Here is a 19,543-nt window from a genome sequence, read left to right as displayed (position 1 = left end):
TTTTCTATCTACAAGACGAGTTAAAAGGCTTCTGTTGTTAGTAAGAAGGGAAAGAAAGGTAGGAAAGGATTGGACAGTTCCTCTTTTGATTGTAGTTTTGAAACACTTGCAAGGGTCGGTTGGTTTAGGGTGATACTAGATGAAGCGCAAACCATTAGGAATCACAGAACTGAAGTGGCTAGGGCCTGCTGTAGCCTTCGAGCCAAAAGAAGATGGTGTCGATCTGGTACACCAATACAAAATGCAATGGGTTGATGCTTTATAGTTACTTCAGATTTCTGAAATATAATCCTTATGATGTGTATAAATCATTTTACGCTACCATTAAGGTTCCAATATCCAGAAATTCACTCCAAGGTTCCAATATAATCCTTATGCCAGTAAAAAGTTTGAAATACCTGTTGCAAATTTAATTCCATTTTGTAACCAACCCCCAGTCCTGATGAAGATTCTTTGCTGTTTTATAGATATTCTGATTCCGAACTCTATTGTTTCTTGCAGGCATATGCTGCTGCTGGTACAGAAAATCAAAACTATGCAAATATCCTTTTTGATGCTTTTGCACCATCGGCAGGCTTGTGATCGCCCACTGCTTGTTAAAGGATATGACTCTGACTGCGTTGGGAAAGATTCTGTGGCTATGGCAAGTATACTTTCTAGGGAAATGCTTATCAATCTATTGAATGCCCTGGACAGTTCCAAGGCCATTTGTCGTGTACGCAATGTGAGCTTTCTTGAAACTTTTCCTTACTGGATATTACTACTTAAACTAGAGATAGATGCAAATGAATTGATTTCAGTAAAAAGTCTTTAGTACAACAATGCTTTAACTTTAAACAGTTGCTTTCCTTTGCTACTCACTTTGCAATGTCAGAATAGTAAAAGAAAAGTGTGTGAACGTGGGGGTCCTATCTAATTCTTCTGGTATTTGATGAACTTGGCAAGCTTATTCAGATCTATATCAGACCCTCCTTCCATACTGTACCACTTGCCACCCCTCAGCATCAAACAGGCTTTGGTTTTGCTTGTTTTTTTTCCTGATTCTCTTGACTCCATTTTGTAAACCTTTCATTACCATTGTACCTCTGGCCAGAACCATTACCATAGATTTTTTTTTCCTTTCCATTTTTCCAATATTATTTACATGATAAATTAAAACTAAAGTCAGAAATACTCGTCTTTCTTGTTCACTATTGTTAGTTTAAGAAACATTGGTGGAAGCAGCATCGAACCTGGAAGTAGAGAAGATTGAAGACATGAGTATCATCTTATAAAGACAAAATCTGTAATATAATAGCAAAGAAGGTAAAAGGAATAACAGAAGTCATAAATGATACATAGTTGAAAATTGCAGCAAACCGTTCATCTCTTTCTTCCACCACGCTCTCTTATTGAAAGAGCAAGTGTTTGTCCTGCCCCTACATTGTAATATGCAAGGGACAAATTGTCTTTAAGAAAGCCCGTATTTCCACTCAATTTCTGTTTGTTTGCCGGAAGCTGGATTTCCCTAGAAATTTTCTCTTTCAGACTGCCAACAGTTTCTGATAAAGACTGCACTGTGATCTCCAAAAGTTGTCCTCTGAGGTTACCTTCGTCAACAATGGAAACAGATATATTGATACCGACCGGTCCCGGATGCTGTGCCAGAAATTTATCTTCTGGAATAAGCATTGAATCATCAAGCTTCTGTCGCTTTGGCTTAGGTTCTGCATGCGGAGGTGTTGGTGGCCGCACATGAGGCAAAGGCGGTGGAGGCATCGGCATTGTGTTTGTAGGTATGTAGGCCATTTGCATGGTTGTAAACTCAGATACAGGTGGAGGAGGTACAGGTATACTAGCTGCAGACATAAACATTGACGGAGGCATAGTAGTCTTAACCAATGGAAATTGGACAGGGAAATCACTGCTATTTGTACCTGCATACTGAACTGTGTTTGCAGGAACACTAGGAAGATTAACGGCAACAACACTAGGTGGTGGAAGAGGAAGAACTGAAGGTCTCGCCTGACCAGGAAGGTTCCTTACCTCATTGTTCACAACATCAGTTTTATCACCTCCATTGGCATTCTGTGACATGGCTTGATTTGCTGCGCGGCCAGTGCTTCCAGCATGACCATCCCATATGACCTGCTGCTTGTCCTGCTTTCCAAACTCAGCCTTAACAGCATTGGAAGCTTCCTCCTCTGTGGAACCAAAAATGTCAGGCCGGGTTCTCGCAAGGTTCACAATGTTTCTTGAGATCTCATCGTCCTGAGCAAGAACAAGACTAGTCTCCCGAATCTTAGCAAACATCCTTTCTTTCTGTTCTCTGTATCTTGGATCAATGAGGGAAATCCTCATGTGCTCAGACATCTCATTGTTAGGGACAAGCTCCCCGGTAATGGGGGAAATCGTCATGTCTCTTTCGGCACTGGATTGGATCATCCTCTCCTCGGGTCTCTTCCAGTTCTTCACAATTCTCATTGGTGCTTGTTCCACCTCCGTTACTTTCATGCCTTCTTCAACAAGCTGCATCTCTTCTTCATCCAAATCCATTTCAACATCCCTATGCTCCTCGACATTATCATCTGCTTCCATAACGACTTTGCTCCTACTTATAACCTCTTCAAGGCTCAGCGGAGGAGGTAAATAGTCATCCTCAACATCATCAAAGTCTATGACTTGGACCAAGACATTATCGTGCCAATCAATTGCAGCCATTTGTAACCTTTCCTGCTCAATCTCATCTTCAGTCTTCTGCTTTGCCTGCTTTTGATAATGCTCCCACCCCAGCCGATGCACACACCGCTCTAGCACGATGGTCATGTCCGCCGCGTTCTTCTTCAGTTTCTCTGTCATCCCTTCTTCTGTCATCAACACCTTTGAATATGCATCCGCCAGAGAAGTAAAAAACTTGAACAAGCTATGTTTATGATTGAGAAAATAGAACTGGGGGTTTTTACTCTCTCTACTTGTCAATTCTGTCAAAAACGATTTCCCATTCCGAGCTACAAACTGGGCTGTGAGCTTCATAACATCCAGTTCTTCTCCACTAATTCCTTGAGGGAGCTGAACAGTAAACTCTTCGGGTTCGGGCACTTTGCATTCAGGTCTAAGCTGGGAGAGGGAATCAGGGTTTGGTGTTCCAGCTTTAACATCTACAACTGGAGCTGGAGCTGGCTCTTCAGAAGACTGATCAGGCTGGGAAAGGAACGCGGCCACCCGGTGCTGATAATATGCATGGTAGGGATGTGAGGAATTCAAAAAGTCGAATTTTGGATCTGGATTTAGTCTAGTCTTTTCAGTGATGACCTTCGTCTCAAATTTCGGTCCATTCTTGGAAACGTGCTTGGCAGTTTTGTTGATGATTTTTGCTGTTTCTGGAGGTGGAGGGATGATGCCAATAGGCTTTGTATGTGTCGTGACAGAAGTAGGAGGAGCTGGTAAGGGCGAGATGGAGCTTATCATCATCATCATCACAGCGTGCCTGCAGGTTACCCAAAATTGTTGTTTGTGCTCTCTGTTAGACGTTGTTTGCTGCGCAAGACTTATATTTGGGGCTTTTATGGCTAATAGCGATTGGGGTATATATAGGAGGCTGGAAACCGGCTTTTATCCCCCCCGTCTTAGTATTCCTTTTCCAAAAAGGAAAAATAGATCTCTATGCGTTCTACCCTTTATATCAGAAATCCTTATTTATTTGCATACCTAATTGAATCGGAAAACCTTATTTATTATTTTAAATTCATAGTTTATTAATTGCATATTGCTTGAGCTTAATTCAGATTTCTTTGTGGGTGATGATGGCATAGTGCAAGCTTAGCCTCGTTTCTCTGCAACCGTCTATCCAAAACTCTTCTCTGCAGCTTCTTCTCAACTGGGTCACCGTTTAAATGTAAAAATTTCTTCCTCTTTTCTTTGTTTTATTTCTCTGAAATCGATATCATGTGCTTCAAGTGTGGCTGTCAGGGCTGTAGTTTACATTTATTGTTTGACATCTGATTGAATCATTAACATATATTGTTCATAAGCGTATGAAAAGACAGGTTTGCCGTTGTTTTCACGCGATAGAAGGGAGCTCTTTCCAATCTTCGATCTGTCGATAAAATGTAATCATGAATCATCTGCTCTTCCCTCTTCAAATCTCATCTCCCAGATTTGATATAGAATTTGGAATTTTGATTCTTTGATTTGATGTGAGATTTGCCAACAATTGATCGTGTTTGGGTAGGTGATCTGCTACAACTAAACCAATCGTGCTTGGGTCTTGAAGATAATCGTGATAGACCAACCAGGTGAGAGGTTTTGTGCTATGATCGAGATAATCGTGTCTATTTTTCATTCAATCTCTTGAATTTGGGTTTGGAAGTCTTCTTCAGCTATCTTTTTCTTATATTTTGTGTGGTTTGGTGTTTATTGGGTTTTTGGTTTTCGTTGGTTTTGAACTTATATGGGTTTTGTGTGTGTTTTCAGATATGGATGGTTGATTGGAACGGGGCCGTAACTTCTTTTACATTGTTGTTTCTGCAAATAGCTAAAGTTCAGACAAAGCATATATATATGGTCTTTTTGGTTCTTTGCTGCAAAATAATCGACCCAATTTCAGGTCAGTTTTCCACTTGCAAGTAATCTAATTTTTCATCTGGAGTTCCCAGGCCCCAGCTTTAGCTTGCTTGCTTTAAGTCCAGGGATGAAGAACCAAATATTATTCTCAAGGCTATGGTTGTTTTGGAGCTTTTGTCAAGAAATTAGCTATTGTTTATAGTTAAAAGATCTGTTCACTACTATGATTTGTCATTAAATTGGGAACAAGAGAGATTACCAACTTGACTTAGCCCACTGACTTTTATTTGAATGTTAATAATCTAGGTGGAGAGATTCCTCTTGAGATAGGAAAGATGGGCAGCTTAGAAAGTTAGCTCTGTTTCTTTCAACAATTTTTTTTTTTTTTTTTATGATTTTGATTTCTGTACGCATTTGATTAGTTTGTTTAGAGTGAGCATGATGATTTGAACTATTTGCGTGTTACTGAATTAGTGTACTCTTTGTAACTTGGGGGCTAAAAGTTTAGTTGAGAAGATGTTGATGGTAGTGGTGGGTTATGCTTTACTAGAGTCTTGAATGTGAAAACTCTAGATAAAATTAGTTTGCTTCAATTTATGAAGAAGTTTCTGCTGTGCCTTTTGTTAATTGAATTATGTGTGCTCATGCAGAGGTTCAGAAATTTGATGAGATCGCAAAACAATCTATGTCAGAAGGTGATAACAGCAAAGTCTACTAACCCCAAATTATCATTCATGACATATCAGACAAGGTATGTTGCTGCATTCCCTTAGTCATCAGGTTTCTTTGATTTACCTGAATAAATACTTTTGAATGTATTTGGTGTGCAATTATATCACATAGCTCAACTTATATATATCACATAAGCAATTGAAGAATGAACGAGAAAGCCATGGATTGAAAAATGATTACTATTTGCTGGCATTGAACTTTTCTCTCAAAGAATGAGCTTTTCCTCTGTAAATAGTCTGATTCTCAACTTCTAATCTCTATTTCTGGCAATTCAATACTGCGTCTCAATTCAAAAGTATGACTACTTGACAGTGACGAACTTACTGAATTTGTTTGATCACTATCTGTCAGGAATTAGTAGAAAGCTGGAAAATACATACAAAAGTTAGGACAAAGTTGCACTTCATGAAAGCTCCAACCAAGATGAATGAAAAAGTAATCTGCTTTCCAAGTTTTTTAATACTTAGTTTTCCAAAAACAATTTCACACTTTTAGAGAAGCTTAAATTGTTTTGATTTAAACTTTGCTTAACTGTTCTCTTTACCACAAATTATGGCATTCAATTTCAATGAGAAGCCTCCAGATAGTGTTCAACTCTTTTAGAATTAAAGTTGACATTTTTGGATAAAATTCTGTGATGAATCTTTTACTTCACACTCAGTGATTCCTTTATCTTCATCATTTTTCTCAATTTTAGTTGCTCTATGTCTCCCCTATCTCGCAAAATTTTCTAACCAAAGTTGATTGCAGTCTTTCCTAATTCTTCTCTGACCCTCCTTATTATAAGACTGGTTTTCAACACAAGGCCATAGAGAAGTTACCTTCTTTCACTAAATTTCATTATGGATTGTTCATTTATGTGACTTAAGAATCAATGAAAGATTAAAATGGTATTTTGTTGAAGGCACCATGTTTTTCACTTTAGGCTTCCACCTTTTTTAACACTACACATAAAATATCTGGATATATATATATATATATATATATATATATATATATATATATATATATATATTTCTAATATTCCACACTTAAAAACAAGGCAAATAAAAGACCAATTATTGATACCCTCTTTTTACTTGGAGAGAATCTCTCATGCACCCAAATTTTTTGGATAATACAGAACCTATAAATCATTTTATAATCAAATACGTAATGGCCCCTTTAAGCTTAAGCACAAACTATGCAGCTTTTGAGGTTGAACTATCGTTAAAATTCACTTATTAAATTGATCAATAGAAAGATATTATAATACCTAGATTTGCTATTTTTGGGGTTTTAGTAATGTTGTTTGAATACTGAGCCATGTTTAAATTTGACGACCTGTTATTATTGATGTGATAGAGATTCTTTTTATGGCTACTGATAAAATTGATAATATTAGCTGTTGGAGATCCTGTAATCACTTTGATACCTTCCATGCTCTTTTTAATAGAAGTGCCTAATATTAACTGTTTTCTCTTGCTTAGTGCTATAATGAGATCAATTGTAATTTCATAAAGAGTGAAACCATTTGTTGCTTGGTAATTTTTCTGCATCTATAATACTTTCCAATTAGCTGCTAATCAATTTCAATAACTTATAATGTTTTTTTTGTTTCATTTACTTATGAACATTATTTACCATATTGTTTGTTTGTTTGAGTGGAATTTCTGGTATTATAGTGTATCAGGTGGTTTGTGACACTTGATAAAGAAGATAATATATTAAGTAGAGAACTATTTGAAGTTGTTTATAAAGGAAATTGCATGATGGGACCAAAATTGCTATTAAAAGGATGGAATCTGTGGCAATGGGTACTAAGGAATTAGAAATTGCAGTCCTCAGTAAGGTTAAGCATAGGCATTTGGTTGCTCTGTAAGGATATTGCATTAATGGTAATGGGAGTATCTGAAACATCATTTCAATGCAATTATATGTAGTATATAATTTGACTAATTGTATATATTATGTCCATTAGAAATCAGTGGTTTTTGGCTTTTCTCTGAGGAATAATACAATAAAGTTTGTTTTTTCGGGCTGTGTCTACTATTCTACAATTCAATCTCAGTTTCCTCAAATTCTGTTAAATTGAAATTTAAATAAAGTCAAAATGTAGAGGCATGTAGCTGTAACTTCACAAATTCTAAAGGCCATTCTGGAATTTGATCCTCAATTTCCATTCATAAAAATCTCAAGACTATTCTTTCAATTTCTACGTTATTTGTATGATCGATTTAGTTACTTCCCTGCATTTTGTCTGCTTAGCGAAATTCAGTTTTAACAACTAACATGCTTTAGTGGCCATTGTCCTTTGAGTTCTTTGGTTGTGTTTTAGTGGTTCATATTACTGTAAAGAGGAGAATGATCTCAGTAATGATGCAATAACTAAAGATATTAAACTGGTAAATATTTCTCATCAAGTTTTCAGAAAAACTATTTCCATAATTTGCATGCTGCCAATAATAATACACCTGTTACATTTTACCTCTCAACCTTTATTTACATATTCCATACCATACTTTGGTCATTTGTTCAATCAATAAAAGATTGATATCTTTCTGCTAGACATAAGATAGCATTGCTATACATTTCTCTCTTCCTAATTGTATTGGTATTATTCCTCATATACTATCACTTGAAAGTTGGGAATGGAACTGAGCTACGAGTAAATATTCAGATTACAGAACACTTGGAGATGCTCACTTGCAAACACAAATTACATATATGTAGTTGCTCACTTTAAGTTTTATAATCTGTCATTTGAACAACTGATCTAAGCATTTGAATTGGAAGACTAATGTATGCATTTTGTAAATGTTTCAATGTCTGTGTATAGCTGCTGATCAGCTGAAACCATTGTGTTGATGACCAAACATAATAGGGAGATCAGATTTTAGATCACCAAGCAACTTGCAACACACGGACAACTCTTTTAAAAAAGAATTAGATAGTAGTGTAGTGCCTTAAAGTTACAGGAGGAACAATATAGAGAGCTAGAGGCTCTGGAAACAATTTTGGAGGCAGGAAACTCTCTTATATTTTGCATTACTGTTTGATACACTATACTGATTAATGTGAAATATGATGTTTCTCATTTTGATCAAGAATCAATTCACTTCTGTTATATCTTTAATTATTGCAAATTGTTAGCAACAATAAATCCCGCGGCAAAGCGCGGGGTACCATTGCTAGTATTATTCTATATATAAAGGGAGAATAACACTGTTGCACTATTCATAAGAAGTGTTGGAAAAATCGTTTTTGTCCTCACTGTTGAATAGAATATCAAGCTGGTCTGTGTTGGATCAAGAAAGAAAAGACCATCAAGATCAACAAAAGCGAAAGAAAAGAGCAGAGAGAAAAGAGGAATAGAAGAGACGAAAGCAGAAGATCTGTGAGTATTTGCCTGTTCTTGGTTTCGTTCTCAATGATAATACATGTTTTTACTTTTCAACAGCTCGGAAGCTCAGCTTCTATTACCAATCTGAGAGAACAAAACAAGTTTAATGTTTAATGAAAATTTCTTTTTGCTGCTATTCTTTCAACTTTTTATGTACGATAATTTCTATTCCATTATTAGTTGTTCTTAATTGTCAACTGATATTACTTTTTATGTTGCGCAGATCCCTTTGTTTTCTACTTTGACATCTGGGTAGCCAACTGCAACAGTTTCAAGGTATGCTTCTTATTTCTCACAATATCAAATCTTTCATCAATTTGTTTAATGATGTTTAAGTATAACGAAGGTAATCAATTGATTTCCAATGAAAAAATGGGCAAATCTATGGGGACTAAAGCAAGGTTCAACAAAGACGTGAAACAGGTTGCATAAGAGAAAAAACCAAACAGATGCACACTCACCAGCTTTGGGTTTTGTGTGATCAATTGCGGTAACCTATGAAATCATATTTTTAGTTAGAGTAACATTAAACCACTGTAGATAGCCTATTCCAAATTCATTTCTAAGGCAAGTCCTTGCAAGCTATTTGCCTTATTTCAATTATTACAAAGAACATTCACTCGATCATTTAAATTCATAGACTTTTTCATTTTATGAATTGCATAAATTCTGATTCATTGCGTTTGGGAAACTGATTAGTTTCATTCATAGTCTGTTTGCCAAATTGTGACAGTAAGATAAATTGCAACTTTTGGTTCTGCTTTTCTGTTGGGAGCTTCTCTCAGTGTCACAGTCTGTTTAGGAAAATTCCCTTTATTTCAGTTTGATAGTTATTCTGTTACGTAGTTTTATCGTATAAGGATTATGATGCAGACATGGAGAAAGATAACGAAAATAGAAATGTACATCATTCAGGTCAAAGAATATTAGGAGAGCCAAAGAAAAAGCTTGCTATAACGACTAAATTTATTTTAGTTTCCCACCCAGCTCATGCTTTTTGGTATATCTTAATATATTAAGATTAGTTGCTCTTGATTTCTCATTCCTTCGTTTGATCTTGGAGTGCAGCTGTGGTCCTTGCAACAGTGAGAATTTGGTAAGCTTCCAGCTAAGTAAGATCAACGTCAATATCATTGTTATCCATCTTTTGCTCATATACCCAAAGGGATTTCGTTTAACTTTAGCTATATTATTATCTTCTTGACAGCGATTGATCCCAAATTCATGTTGTTCGTTTTCTAGGTTTGTAAAAGTCCAAGCAGGCAAGCACTAAGATACAGAAGACAACAGGACAAATCAATCTTTGTTTCTTTTGGAAAAGCTAGATATTACGAGTTTGATTGATAACATTGATTATAACAAATTCAATGTCCTTGCCTTGATAGAACTTAATTTCCGAGCTCTTACTATGTCTAAAAACAAAGCTTCTGTTGTCTCTTTCTTTCCTTAATTAAAAGTTTAGGGTAAGAACAAAATCGAATCAAATACAGGAGGGGATTCAATTATCATATTATTCAATCGTTTATATATGAAGTTTACTCTGATTTTGTAGCCTTTGGTCTACTTTTTGAATAGTTCGAACAACCAAACTCTTTTCGTACTGTTAGATACAAAAAGCAAACTGAAGGAAATAAAAAAAGATCTGGTTTTTAATCTAATTTATGTTTGTTATTATTTACTAAGGGATGATTTTTTTTTCTAATGCAGGTTTGGTCAAAGCAGGTTTGGGATAAGCAAATTATAATTTGAAAACAGGTAAGAACATTGCTTGATTTGTGATTTTTCTAGATCAATTCTGGTTTGCAGTTTTCAATTGAATTAATGGTTAACTAATTTTGGATGCGATTTTGATGTTTTTCTAAGTTTTTTTTATTTCTTTTGATTGACTGATAGCAGTATGTAAGAACATGATTTGCAGGGTCTCCAAAATCTGTTACCACAAATTGATCTTTAGCTTTCTGTCAGTTTTTCAGTTCAAGTTAGAATTTATAACTATATGATATAATGCTTTGGGTTTCATAACGAAATTGTTTCAGTTGTCTTTATTGAATTTTACCCTTTGATAATATATTAAGAATGCAGCAACAATAATAGCAGTAATCGAATTGAGATTCAACTTTCAAATCTTCTTATTATTTGTCTGAATCATTCGTTCTTTTCTTCTTTGTTATATATTCTTTGCAAAAATAGTTACATGATGTTTTTAAATAGACAGATTGTTGCATTTAGATTCGTTAAGTGTAGATTCTGTTGGAGTAAAACACAGGCAGCTAAGCCCTTAACACAGTTAATAGAACTTTGTTCTAAAGTTGGGGAAAGCTTCAGGAAGCTTGAAGTTGACAGTGGTGTAATCAATGTTATTAAACTAATTGAGAATCATAATTGGGATCTAAGACAACAAGGTCCAATCTTTGATGACATCTGATTAACAGCAACCAAAAAGGCCATACATAGTAAAGACTCGGTATTTTATAAAGAGACACCTAGCATAGCTTGAAAATTTTAAACCAAAAAATAGGTAGTTACCAGTCGTAAAAGTTATTGAACACTTTTTGTCAGTAATTGATCTAATCATATTGAATTTTGAGACACGCCTTCCGATCTCAGCAAAAATTTCAGTTCTACTTCAACAATTTTCAAGAAATTTAACTTATAGGATAAAGCTTTCATTTAGAGTGATATGGGTACGTATTTGAAATTTGGATTGCAGTTCTCTTTTTTTTTTTTTCCTCCAGATTCATAGCTGTTAATCTTTTGAGTATCTTACAATTTGTGACTTTTTAATCTTTTGTTGGCATGCATTCTGATTTCATTTGTCTTTTTTTTGGATTGAAGTTGGTAACGGTTGCTATTGTTTTGATTAAGGTTTGAGTTCTTGGCTTTGGTTGCATCTGCTGAAAGGGTTAAAGCTTTTGTGTTTGTGTAATTGAACAAACTTTCTTGGTGGATAGTTCATATATATCTCTGTTTGATTACTTGGAAACACTGCAAAAGGCTTGGATTTCATGATTTTTCTTTATTTGATTGATGAAAAAACTGTGTAGAAGATAAAATTCTTTGGGTTTTCTGTGTTTTTGACAAATTATGACCTGTGCTCACGTAATTGCGTGTTCATCAGATAAAATTTTATTTCCTTTTATATTATGGAGGACAGGCATTACTCCTCCAACTGTGTTTATCATTTTCGCTGGAAGCTTCAAAGGTATGAGAATTATTTTTTTGAAGTATATAAATTGCAGCAAAAGGATTAAGGGCAGTGTGTTTGTTTGTCTCTCTTTAGTGTAAGTTTTCTATTCCATTATGACAAAAACAAAAGAAGAAAACATGAGAGGCTTTATATACTGAAAAGAAATTATGATAATTAGACATGTCAGGATCACATTACCATATATGTAAACTTGACTGTAAGCTCCAACTCAAGTGTTTTTCTGCAAGTTTGAGTTCTCCCATACACAATTACTCTTCTGCAATTTACAAATTCTCAAGGTTTTTCTAATTTTCAAAATTTTACTGCTAGGGATATGGCGTTGTTCTTATTAATACTGAAGAGGCAGGTACCTTGATAGTCACCAATTTTCAGCTTCTTTTTCTGGTAAGTGAGGCGATTTTACCATCTATCTTCAACGTGCATTATTCTTTTTCTGGTATGGAATACAGATTATGTAATTCACACACACATATTATTTAATAAACCTTGAATATAATGACACTGGCGGTTGTGTGACTTCCCAATTATTGCCATTTTCAATTTTGTCACCTTAGCTTCCTTCTTTTTTTTTCTTTTTTTTTTAAATTTCAGATTGAGGGAACTAGGAATGTTATTCCGCTTGGCACGATACCTTTGGCAACAATTGAGAAGTTCAACAAAATTGTAAGTTATACTGTCTTTATAAATCTATGTACACTAAATTATGTTCTGGAGGATATATCATCTTCAGTCTCAAATGTATTTTCATCTATAAGTTCTGCTTGGAGAGGTACAGACAACAGTGAAATTAAATTGAGGTAGTTTGCAGAGATTTTTCACATGTTAATCGTTGATGAAAAGTTTCCCCTCTCAGCGATTTCTGTTCAGTTTTCATCCTGAGCTGAGGTCATCATCAGCGTGGTGCTTCAATCGATTTCCCAAGTTTGAGACTTTGTGCATGTGTAAGTTTTTGTCCTTTTTTTTTTCTTTTTCTTTTTTATTTTTATTTTTATTTTTTCTAATTTCAATTGAATCAGGTTTCAATCTTATTCGAGTGAGTTGTTGATAGGTAGAATTTGACTCAGTCTTAAATGGTGTTTGGATATGGTTGGAGGCTAGCCAAGGATTCTTTTGTCCGTCAAGGTGCGCATGTTACCAATTTGTTCTTATTTTGCCTCTCTCTTTGCTAAAACGAAATGCTGATGGACATTGTTTTATTGAAACAGTAGGTCTACTGCTTGCCTTCTCAATTAGTCTCTTCTTTTTTACTCAAGACCTGTTTTCATTTATTTGTATGCAGCCTCAGCTCTATTTCAAAAATGTAAATCACTTAGCAAGGACAGAGAAGTAAACAATAACTTTATCTGCTGTGTGTCAAAGCTAAGTGAAGTTTCAGGTAAAAGCTTCTATCTGTAGGATAAAGATTGGTTCTTATCTCAAATTTATTGAGTGTTTTGAGTTTTTTATGTTTAGCAACTTTTTGAAGAATCTTGATATTGTTAACTTTTATTTTTTTATGTGCAGCAGTGCAATCAAGTTTAGTTGGATTTGGATAATATCTGGTAATACACCATGTTCCTTTTTTTTTTTTTTCCTTTTTTCTTTCCGGAGATAGAGCAATCTTGCACTTTTGATATATAGAACAATATCTGTATCATATCTGGTATGTATTGGACTTTTGAAGTTTATATACACCTGTTTTCATTTATCTGTGCACAGCCTCACCTCTATTTGAACACCATGTTCTTTGTTATTTTTTATTTTAATAATATTATTATTATTATAATTTTTTTCAATCTTATTATTATTATTATTATTATTATTATTATTATTATTATTATTATTGCTCATACTATTCTGATTTTAGTTTTTGCAATCTGTGTTTCAATGAATCTGAATTCATCATAACATATAGAAAGTATGAGTCAGTTTAACTTTATTTCTGTTTCTTATTTTCATATCTCCTTATATTACAAATTGATTAATTAAAAGATCATGTTAAAACCACAAAAAAAAAAATAGATACAAATTCTTTCAAAATTTAGCTTTTCATCCATCATAATGAAAAAAATCATGACCGAGCGAAGCGCACTACAACAAAACCTGGCATTAATGACCACTATAGTGGTCACTAAAAATAGTCAATTTGGTCACTAAATATGATTAGTGACCAAATATTGTTGGTCACTGAGTGGTCACTATAGGCCCGTCACTAATTCTCTTTAGTGACCAAATTATGGTTGTTGGTCACTAATATGAAAAGTTTTAGTGACCAAAATTATTTGGTCACAAATCATTACAGAATTAGTGACCACAAAATTTCTCACTGAAGGTAACAAATCTGGTCACTAAAACACATGATCTGGTCACTAAAGGCCGAGTCCCATGCTTATATCAATGACCAAACTTTAAGGCCACTAAAGTTTTGGTTATTAGAAAAAAAAAAATGTTTATCTCATAAGGTTTTTATCTTGGTCTATTACAATAGCTATCAAACAATAACTAGCTGAACATGGAACTCCAACACTAATAAAACTTCTATATAATAGAAATTGTATTAAACTAAATACATTGATCCACATTATCACTTATTGATCATGTTCACAAGTACATGTCCCTTGAAAACTAATTTAAAAGCCTAAAATAATTTTAGTACTTTCATGACAACAAAATCCAAGAGAAAGAAAGACAAGCTTGTGCAACTTGTCACATATAACAGTTGTAATTGATGTGCTTTGATATATCTTCCTCTGAAATGATGACCTTCACCATTCTGCATTATAAATTCATTTAAGCTAATACCAGTAGTTGCTACTTGGATGCTACCAAGCATAAATGAATATCAACTGTCACTTACATCAAAGCTTAATTATCTGTCCTCCCATGGAAAATGTCCCTTGTGTCGCCTAAACGAGGTGCTCCTCTCGTTGCCTCATCAAAAACCTTGCCGAGTAACAAAAACCCAGTGGGACAAAAACAGCCTCAGTCGAAGGAGAAAAAGAGTACAACACACCATTCATATTTTGAGACCATACATGTAGACATCTCTCTCTAATGTCTACATCTCCCCTTGATATATGCATCTCCCCCTGATGACTACGATCATGGGAGTTCGGATAACTTCCACAAATGATGCTACCAACATGTTTCTCGAAAGTGGAATTGGGTAATGGCTTAGTGAATAAGTCTGTCACACTGCCCTTAGATCGAATCTAGTTCACTCTGATCTTCAAGAGAGTTTGTTGTTGCTAATTACGCTTGGTGTTGTCACCTTTGATGTAGCCTTACTTCATTCGTTTAATACAAGCAGCATTATCCTCATAAATGCTTGTAAGCTCATCTGTGGTAGATTTCAAAGCACAATTGCTTTGAACATGCGTAATTATGGATCAAATCCACATACATTCACGAACTACTTCGTGAAGAGCAATAATCGCTACATGGTTCGAAGAAGTAACAACTAGGGTCTGTTCTATAGACCTCCAAGGTATCGTGGTCTTACCCATGGTGAACACATAACCAGTTTAAGAATGATCATTGTGGGTCAGAGAGATACTCAGCATCAGCAAAATATTTCAAAATACCAATGTTGTTTTGGGATGGGGATAAAGGACGCATGTCAGTGTTGGCGGCGTTCCTAGTGTGTGATGAGTCTGAATCCATCATCTTTCTATAAGGATAGAATAAGCCCATAGCATGCATACTATTAACTTTAACCAGAACCAATGGATTCCTTAGTTTTCAGCAGACTATCGTTGTTAACTTGTCACCATTGTATTTTTCAATGTGCACTGTTTTGTTAATTAAAGTCCTTTCACCTAGCTGAAAATCTAGACCGATCAACATAGTGCTAGACTCTCAAGGGCTAAGACGAAGACACGCATCACATATCGATTAATCGATGCATGACTGTCACTCCATGAGAGATGCAGTAATCGGATCACTAAAATAGCACTTGAGATCAGATTTCTTGTAAAAGAAGAAGGGCACGAGTAAGACTACTATAAATGTTTTGTTTGGTTTTATTTTGTTTGTTCGTTATTTTTTGTTTTTTTGATAAAATGCTATAAATGTTTTGTTTCTGGTGTTAAGGTGATGACCGGTGAGCCACACTGTCTCCTCTGTTAAGGTGATGATAGCAAAAATGTCGCAATAGAAAGCAAGGCCCAGAAGGCTACACATACTTCACATATTCTCCAGGCCCAACCCTTGCAGACAATGCCTAGCGATGAGGCTAATGAGTTCAACATGAGTGCAGGTACATGTGCCTGCCTTCCATGTGATGCTAGCCAGCTCATTAACAGCCTGTGCTGCAGGAATGCTCTTGAGCCTCACCAATGTGTAGCAGATCAACTCCTCAAGCTCAGGTGTTCTGCATGACTTCGCCGTGTGCAGCTAGCTAACTTGCATGAAGATCAAATTCGGACCGTACTGTGGTGGCCACGTGGCATCATCTGCATGATAATCTAGAATAATCCTCGAGCTTAATTAGCTTCAGTCAATTAGTATAAATAGCATTCTGTAAGTGTCTACCATTCTGTAAAATTATTAAGCATCAATACCAATCTATTTTCTCTCTCTCTTTGCTTCGTCGTCTTCATCAGGTTAGGGTTTCTGCCATTGTAGCTTGATTTCTAAGCTTACAAGTATATGAATGTGATTTCTAGCATCCTCCACCTTCATTTCAATGAAATATCCAGATCTACTTACAAAAAAAGAAAAAGAAAAAGAAAAAAAACAGAGAGTTTTAAACAAGAATACCATAAACTGACAAAGTACTTCAAAAAATAAAGTGCAATACAAATCAGAGTTGGTTAAGGTGGCTTGGAAGTTTATGATTGGATCAACTTAATTCGAGAATACATATATGTATAAAAGTTAAAAAAAAATTGATATAATCGTGAGATCAGAGTTGGTTAAGGTTTGTCAGTCATGGTAAGGTAGCATGGTTATTTTTACATCTTTTAAACTTCATGATTGTTTACTTCATATTTATTTTGTTGCTTTTTTCACACTTGGCTTTATGCCATTTGTTTTTGGCTTTTGACACACTAAAAAAAATAAAAGAGTACGTAATTTTAAGATATCAAATTTTACACTTCCATAGTCCCATTTAGGCTTTAGCAATTCTCAGGAGAACTAATCTCTCTCTCTCTCTCTCTCTCTGTATAAACATTGAATATAGGTGGCAAAACCTAAACTCTTAATCTTGAACTCAAACTGCTAAACTCTTGGACTTGTAAAAGGTGGCAAAAAAGAGACAGAGCCCGTTACTACCAAAAATTAAATCGAATTAATAAATACGCATGCATGATTCAGAGTGAAATTAATTAGAACTTGCAAGAAATAGCATCTGAAAGTAGATGCTTTGTAAAAGAAGATTGGCAAGAGTGTATATTTGACTGTTTGAGCAGGCATGATTTAGATTTAGTTCAGGATTCTGACCTGTGAGGTTAACGTACTGGAACTTGCAAGAGAATAGCATCTGAAAGTAGATGCTTTGCAAAAGAAGATGGGCAGGCGAATATATATATTATATATATGCAATTAATAGACACTGCATAATCAGGGTAGGCATGAATCAGTGTAATTACAGAATGGATATGTGTGTTTCCCAACTAATGCAACTGATCAATATGTCAACAAATTTAGGAATTAGTCTTAGGAGTGCAGGCCTGTTCGCATCCTAATATAGGAGTGCAGTCTAACTTGAATCCTAATCGAAACTGCAGATCAATCTCAATAAGTCTGACGATGTTATGCTTTATTCAATTAACCAAACCATTCAAAGTAAACTCATCACATATAACACAAGATCTGTTGACGCAGTAAATGTCACGCCCCGAATGTTGAATAAAGGAATTCAAATCCGAAACGCGAGAACAAACAATCACAAGAAGACTCTTAGAAAATTTTTCAAATAAACTAAGCAACAAACAAACTGAACTCACAATGTCAATACCGACTCGTTCTTTAGAGTCACATATACAATAATTAACAAATTAAACTGAATATCAATTCAATAAGTAAACGCACCCTCTACACTCACAACACAGCGGAAGACTAGAACCAAGAGTACCATTCCACGTCCACGCTACCGAACGTACACTTCAGCTTTGATGACGATTGATCGATATTCTAACCTGCACAATAACCCCTACACCATAGAATAGTGCACTGGGAATGTAAACAACAAACCCGGTAAGCTTTTCAGCCCGTATGAGTAAACTCAAATAAAGTGACTCACGTCACTCATGCTTATAATTTCTCAATTCGTGAGATAATTAAAGCAACAACATTTAACTCCACAAAACACAACCAAACATATAATCACACTAGGTAACAATTAGTAATCCCTGCATCGAAAGTTTAGTTCAGGAGATCACTAAAGTCACCCAATTCCAATTATTGTAATCCCTGCGTCGAAAGTTTAGTTCAGGAGATTACAATTAAATCAACAATAGAATTCATAGCATTCCAATTCTCACATATGAATTAAGGAAAGAACACTAGAATATTCTCCGAAAACTACATACCCATGATGCAGTAACCCAGTTACCATCATGAAACTATGCAAACATAGACTACACACACATGATGCAGTAACCCAGTTACCATCATGAAACTGTGCAAACACAGACTACACACCCTTGATGCAGTAACCCAGTTACCATCATGAATAGACTACACACCCATGATGCAGTAACCCAGTTACCATCATGAAACTGTGCATGCAACATGATTAGAGCTCTAACCATACCGTAACCTGTCACCTCGGCCGAGGTTCAACCTTACGATGACATTGCACCCAGGTTAACCACAGTAACCTTCAGAATTCAGTCATTTAAAGAAATCCCACCCGACTCTCAATTGTCACATCATAATTTCAATCACTCATTCAACAATATAAGTCCTCAAATATAATTCCGGCATAAGTGGAAGTTCAATTCAATAATGTGAATGAAAACATCAAAAGTCTACATATCACAATGCCACACCATCCAGAGATATATATACCACGTAAATATATATATACGTAATCATCCACACAGGAATGACCACTAATACCAACTATAGTTCACACACTTTAAAACCAAGAAATTCATTTTATACTTAAATTCTTTTTTTTACCTGGGAGCCGTAGCCCTATGAACCGTAGTCGATCGAGTTCATATTATTTCAAACAAAGCATTAAATTTGAAAACGATTTACAATTATCACAACAATTCCAACAATTAAATAATTCGGTTCGTGAATGAACCATGTGAGATTTACTCACCTCCAAATCCAGCTGCGTCTTCAATACAGCCCAAAATCACAATCACAACCGTTTGCCCAACCAAAACCGTCAATCACCTAAACAGATACGACCTTAACTTAGCAACCGATTCATAAAACACACTTAAACGAAGATCCCACGGTCGGATCCTCATCTGTGACCACACAAAGTCATCGGAACAGCTCTACGATCAACAAATCAAAACTACAAGTCAATCGGACGGCCAAATCCTCACGGATCAAAAACCGAAACGAATCGAAAACCCTAAAACTTGGAAAATTCATAACATGCTCATACGACTTCCAAAAATTACAAACTATATATCGAAACGCTCGTATCGACAAGTAGATCGAAATCAGGAACAGAAATTGTCCCTGGGGTGGCCGGAAGAAGCCGGAAAACACCACAACAGTGGCGGCAC

The 19,543-nt window shown here is 35.3% G+C and overlaps 1 protein-coding gene across 1 annotated transcript; it reads right to left on the bottom strand.

Annotated features, from left to right (window-relative positions):
• Nucleotides 1-505: 505 nt before the first annotated feature.
• LOC133713714 (probable splicing factor 3A subunit 1) lies at nt 506-3,867 on the bottom strand. Its single transcript, XM_062139744.1, has one exon. The coding sequence runs from the start codon at nt 3,454-3,456 to the stop codon at nt 1,363-1,365; it is 2,094 nt and encodes a 697-aa protein (XP_061995728.1). The 5' UTR covers nt 3,457-3,867; the 3' UTR covers nt 506-1,362.
• Nucleotides 3,868-19,543: the final 15,676 nt, after the last annotated feature.

The sequence above is a fragment of the Rosa rugosa genome, chromosome 6 (genome assembly GCF_958449725.1).
Source record: "Rosa rugosa chromosome 6, drRosRugo1.1, whole genome shotgun sequence".
Lineage (NCBI taxonomy): Eukaryota > Viridiplantae > Streptophyta > Magnoliopsida > Rosales > Rosaceae > Rosa > Rosa rugosa.
The sequence above is the reverse complement of the archived record's forward strand: the minus strand, read 5'-3'. Positions and strand labels throughout refer to the sequence as shown.

Excerpts from the sequence above, each read along its gene's own strand:
- LOC133713714 (XM_062139744.1), bottom strand. The coding sequence starts at position 3,456 with ATGATGATGATGATAAGCTCCATCTCGCCCTTACCAGCTCCTCCTACT.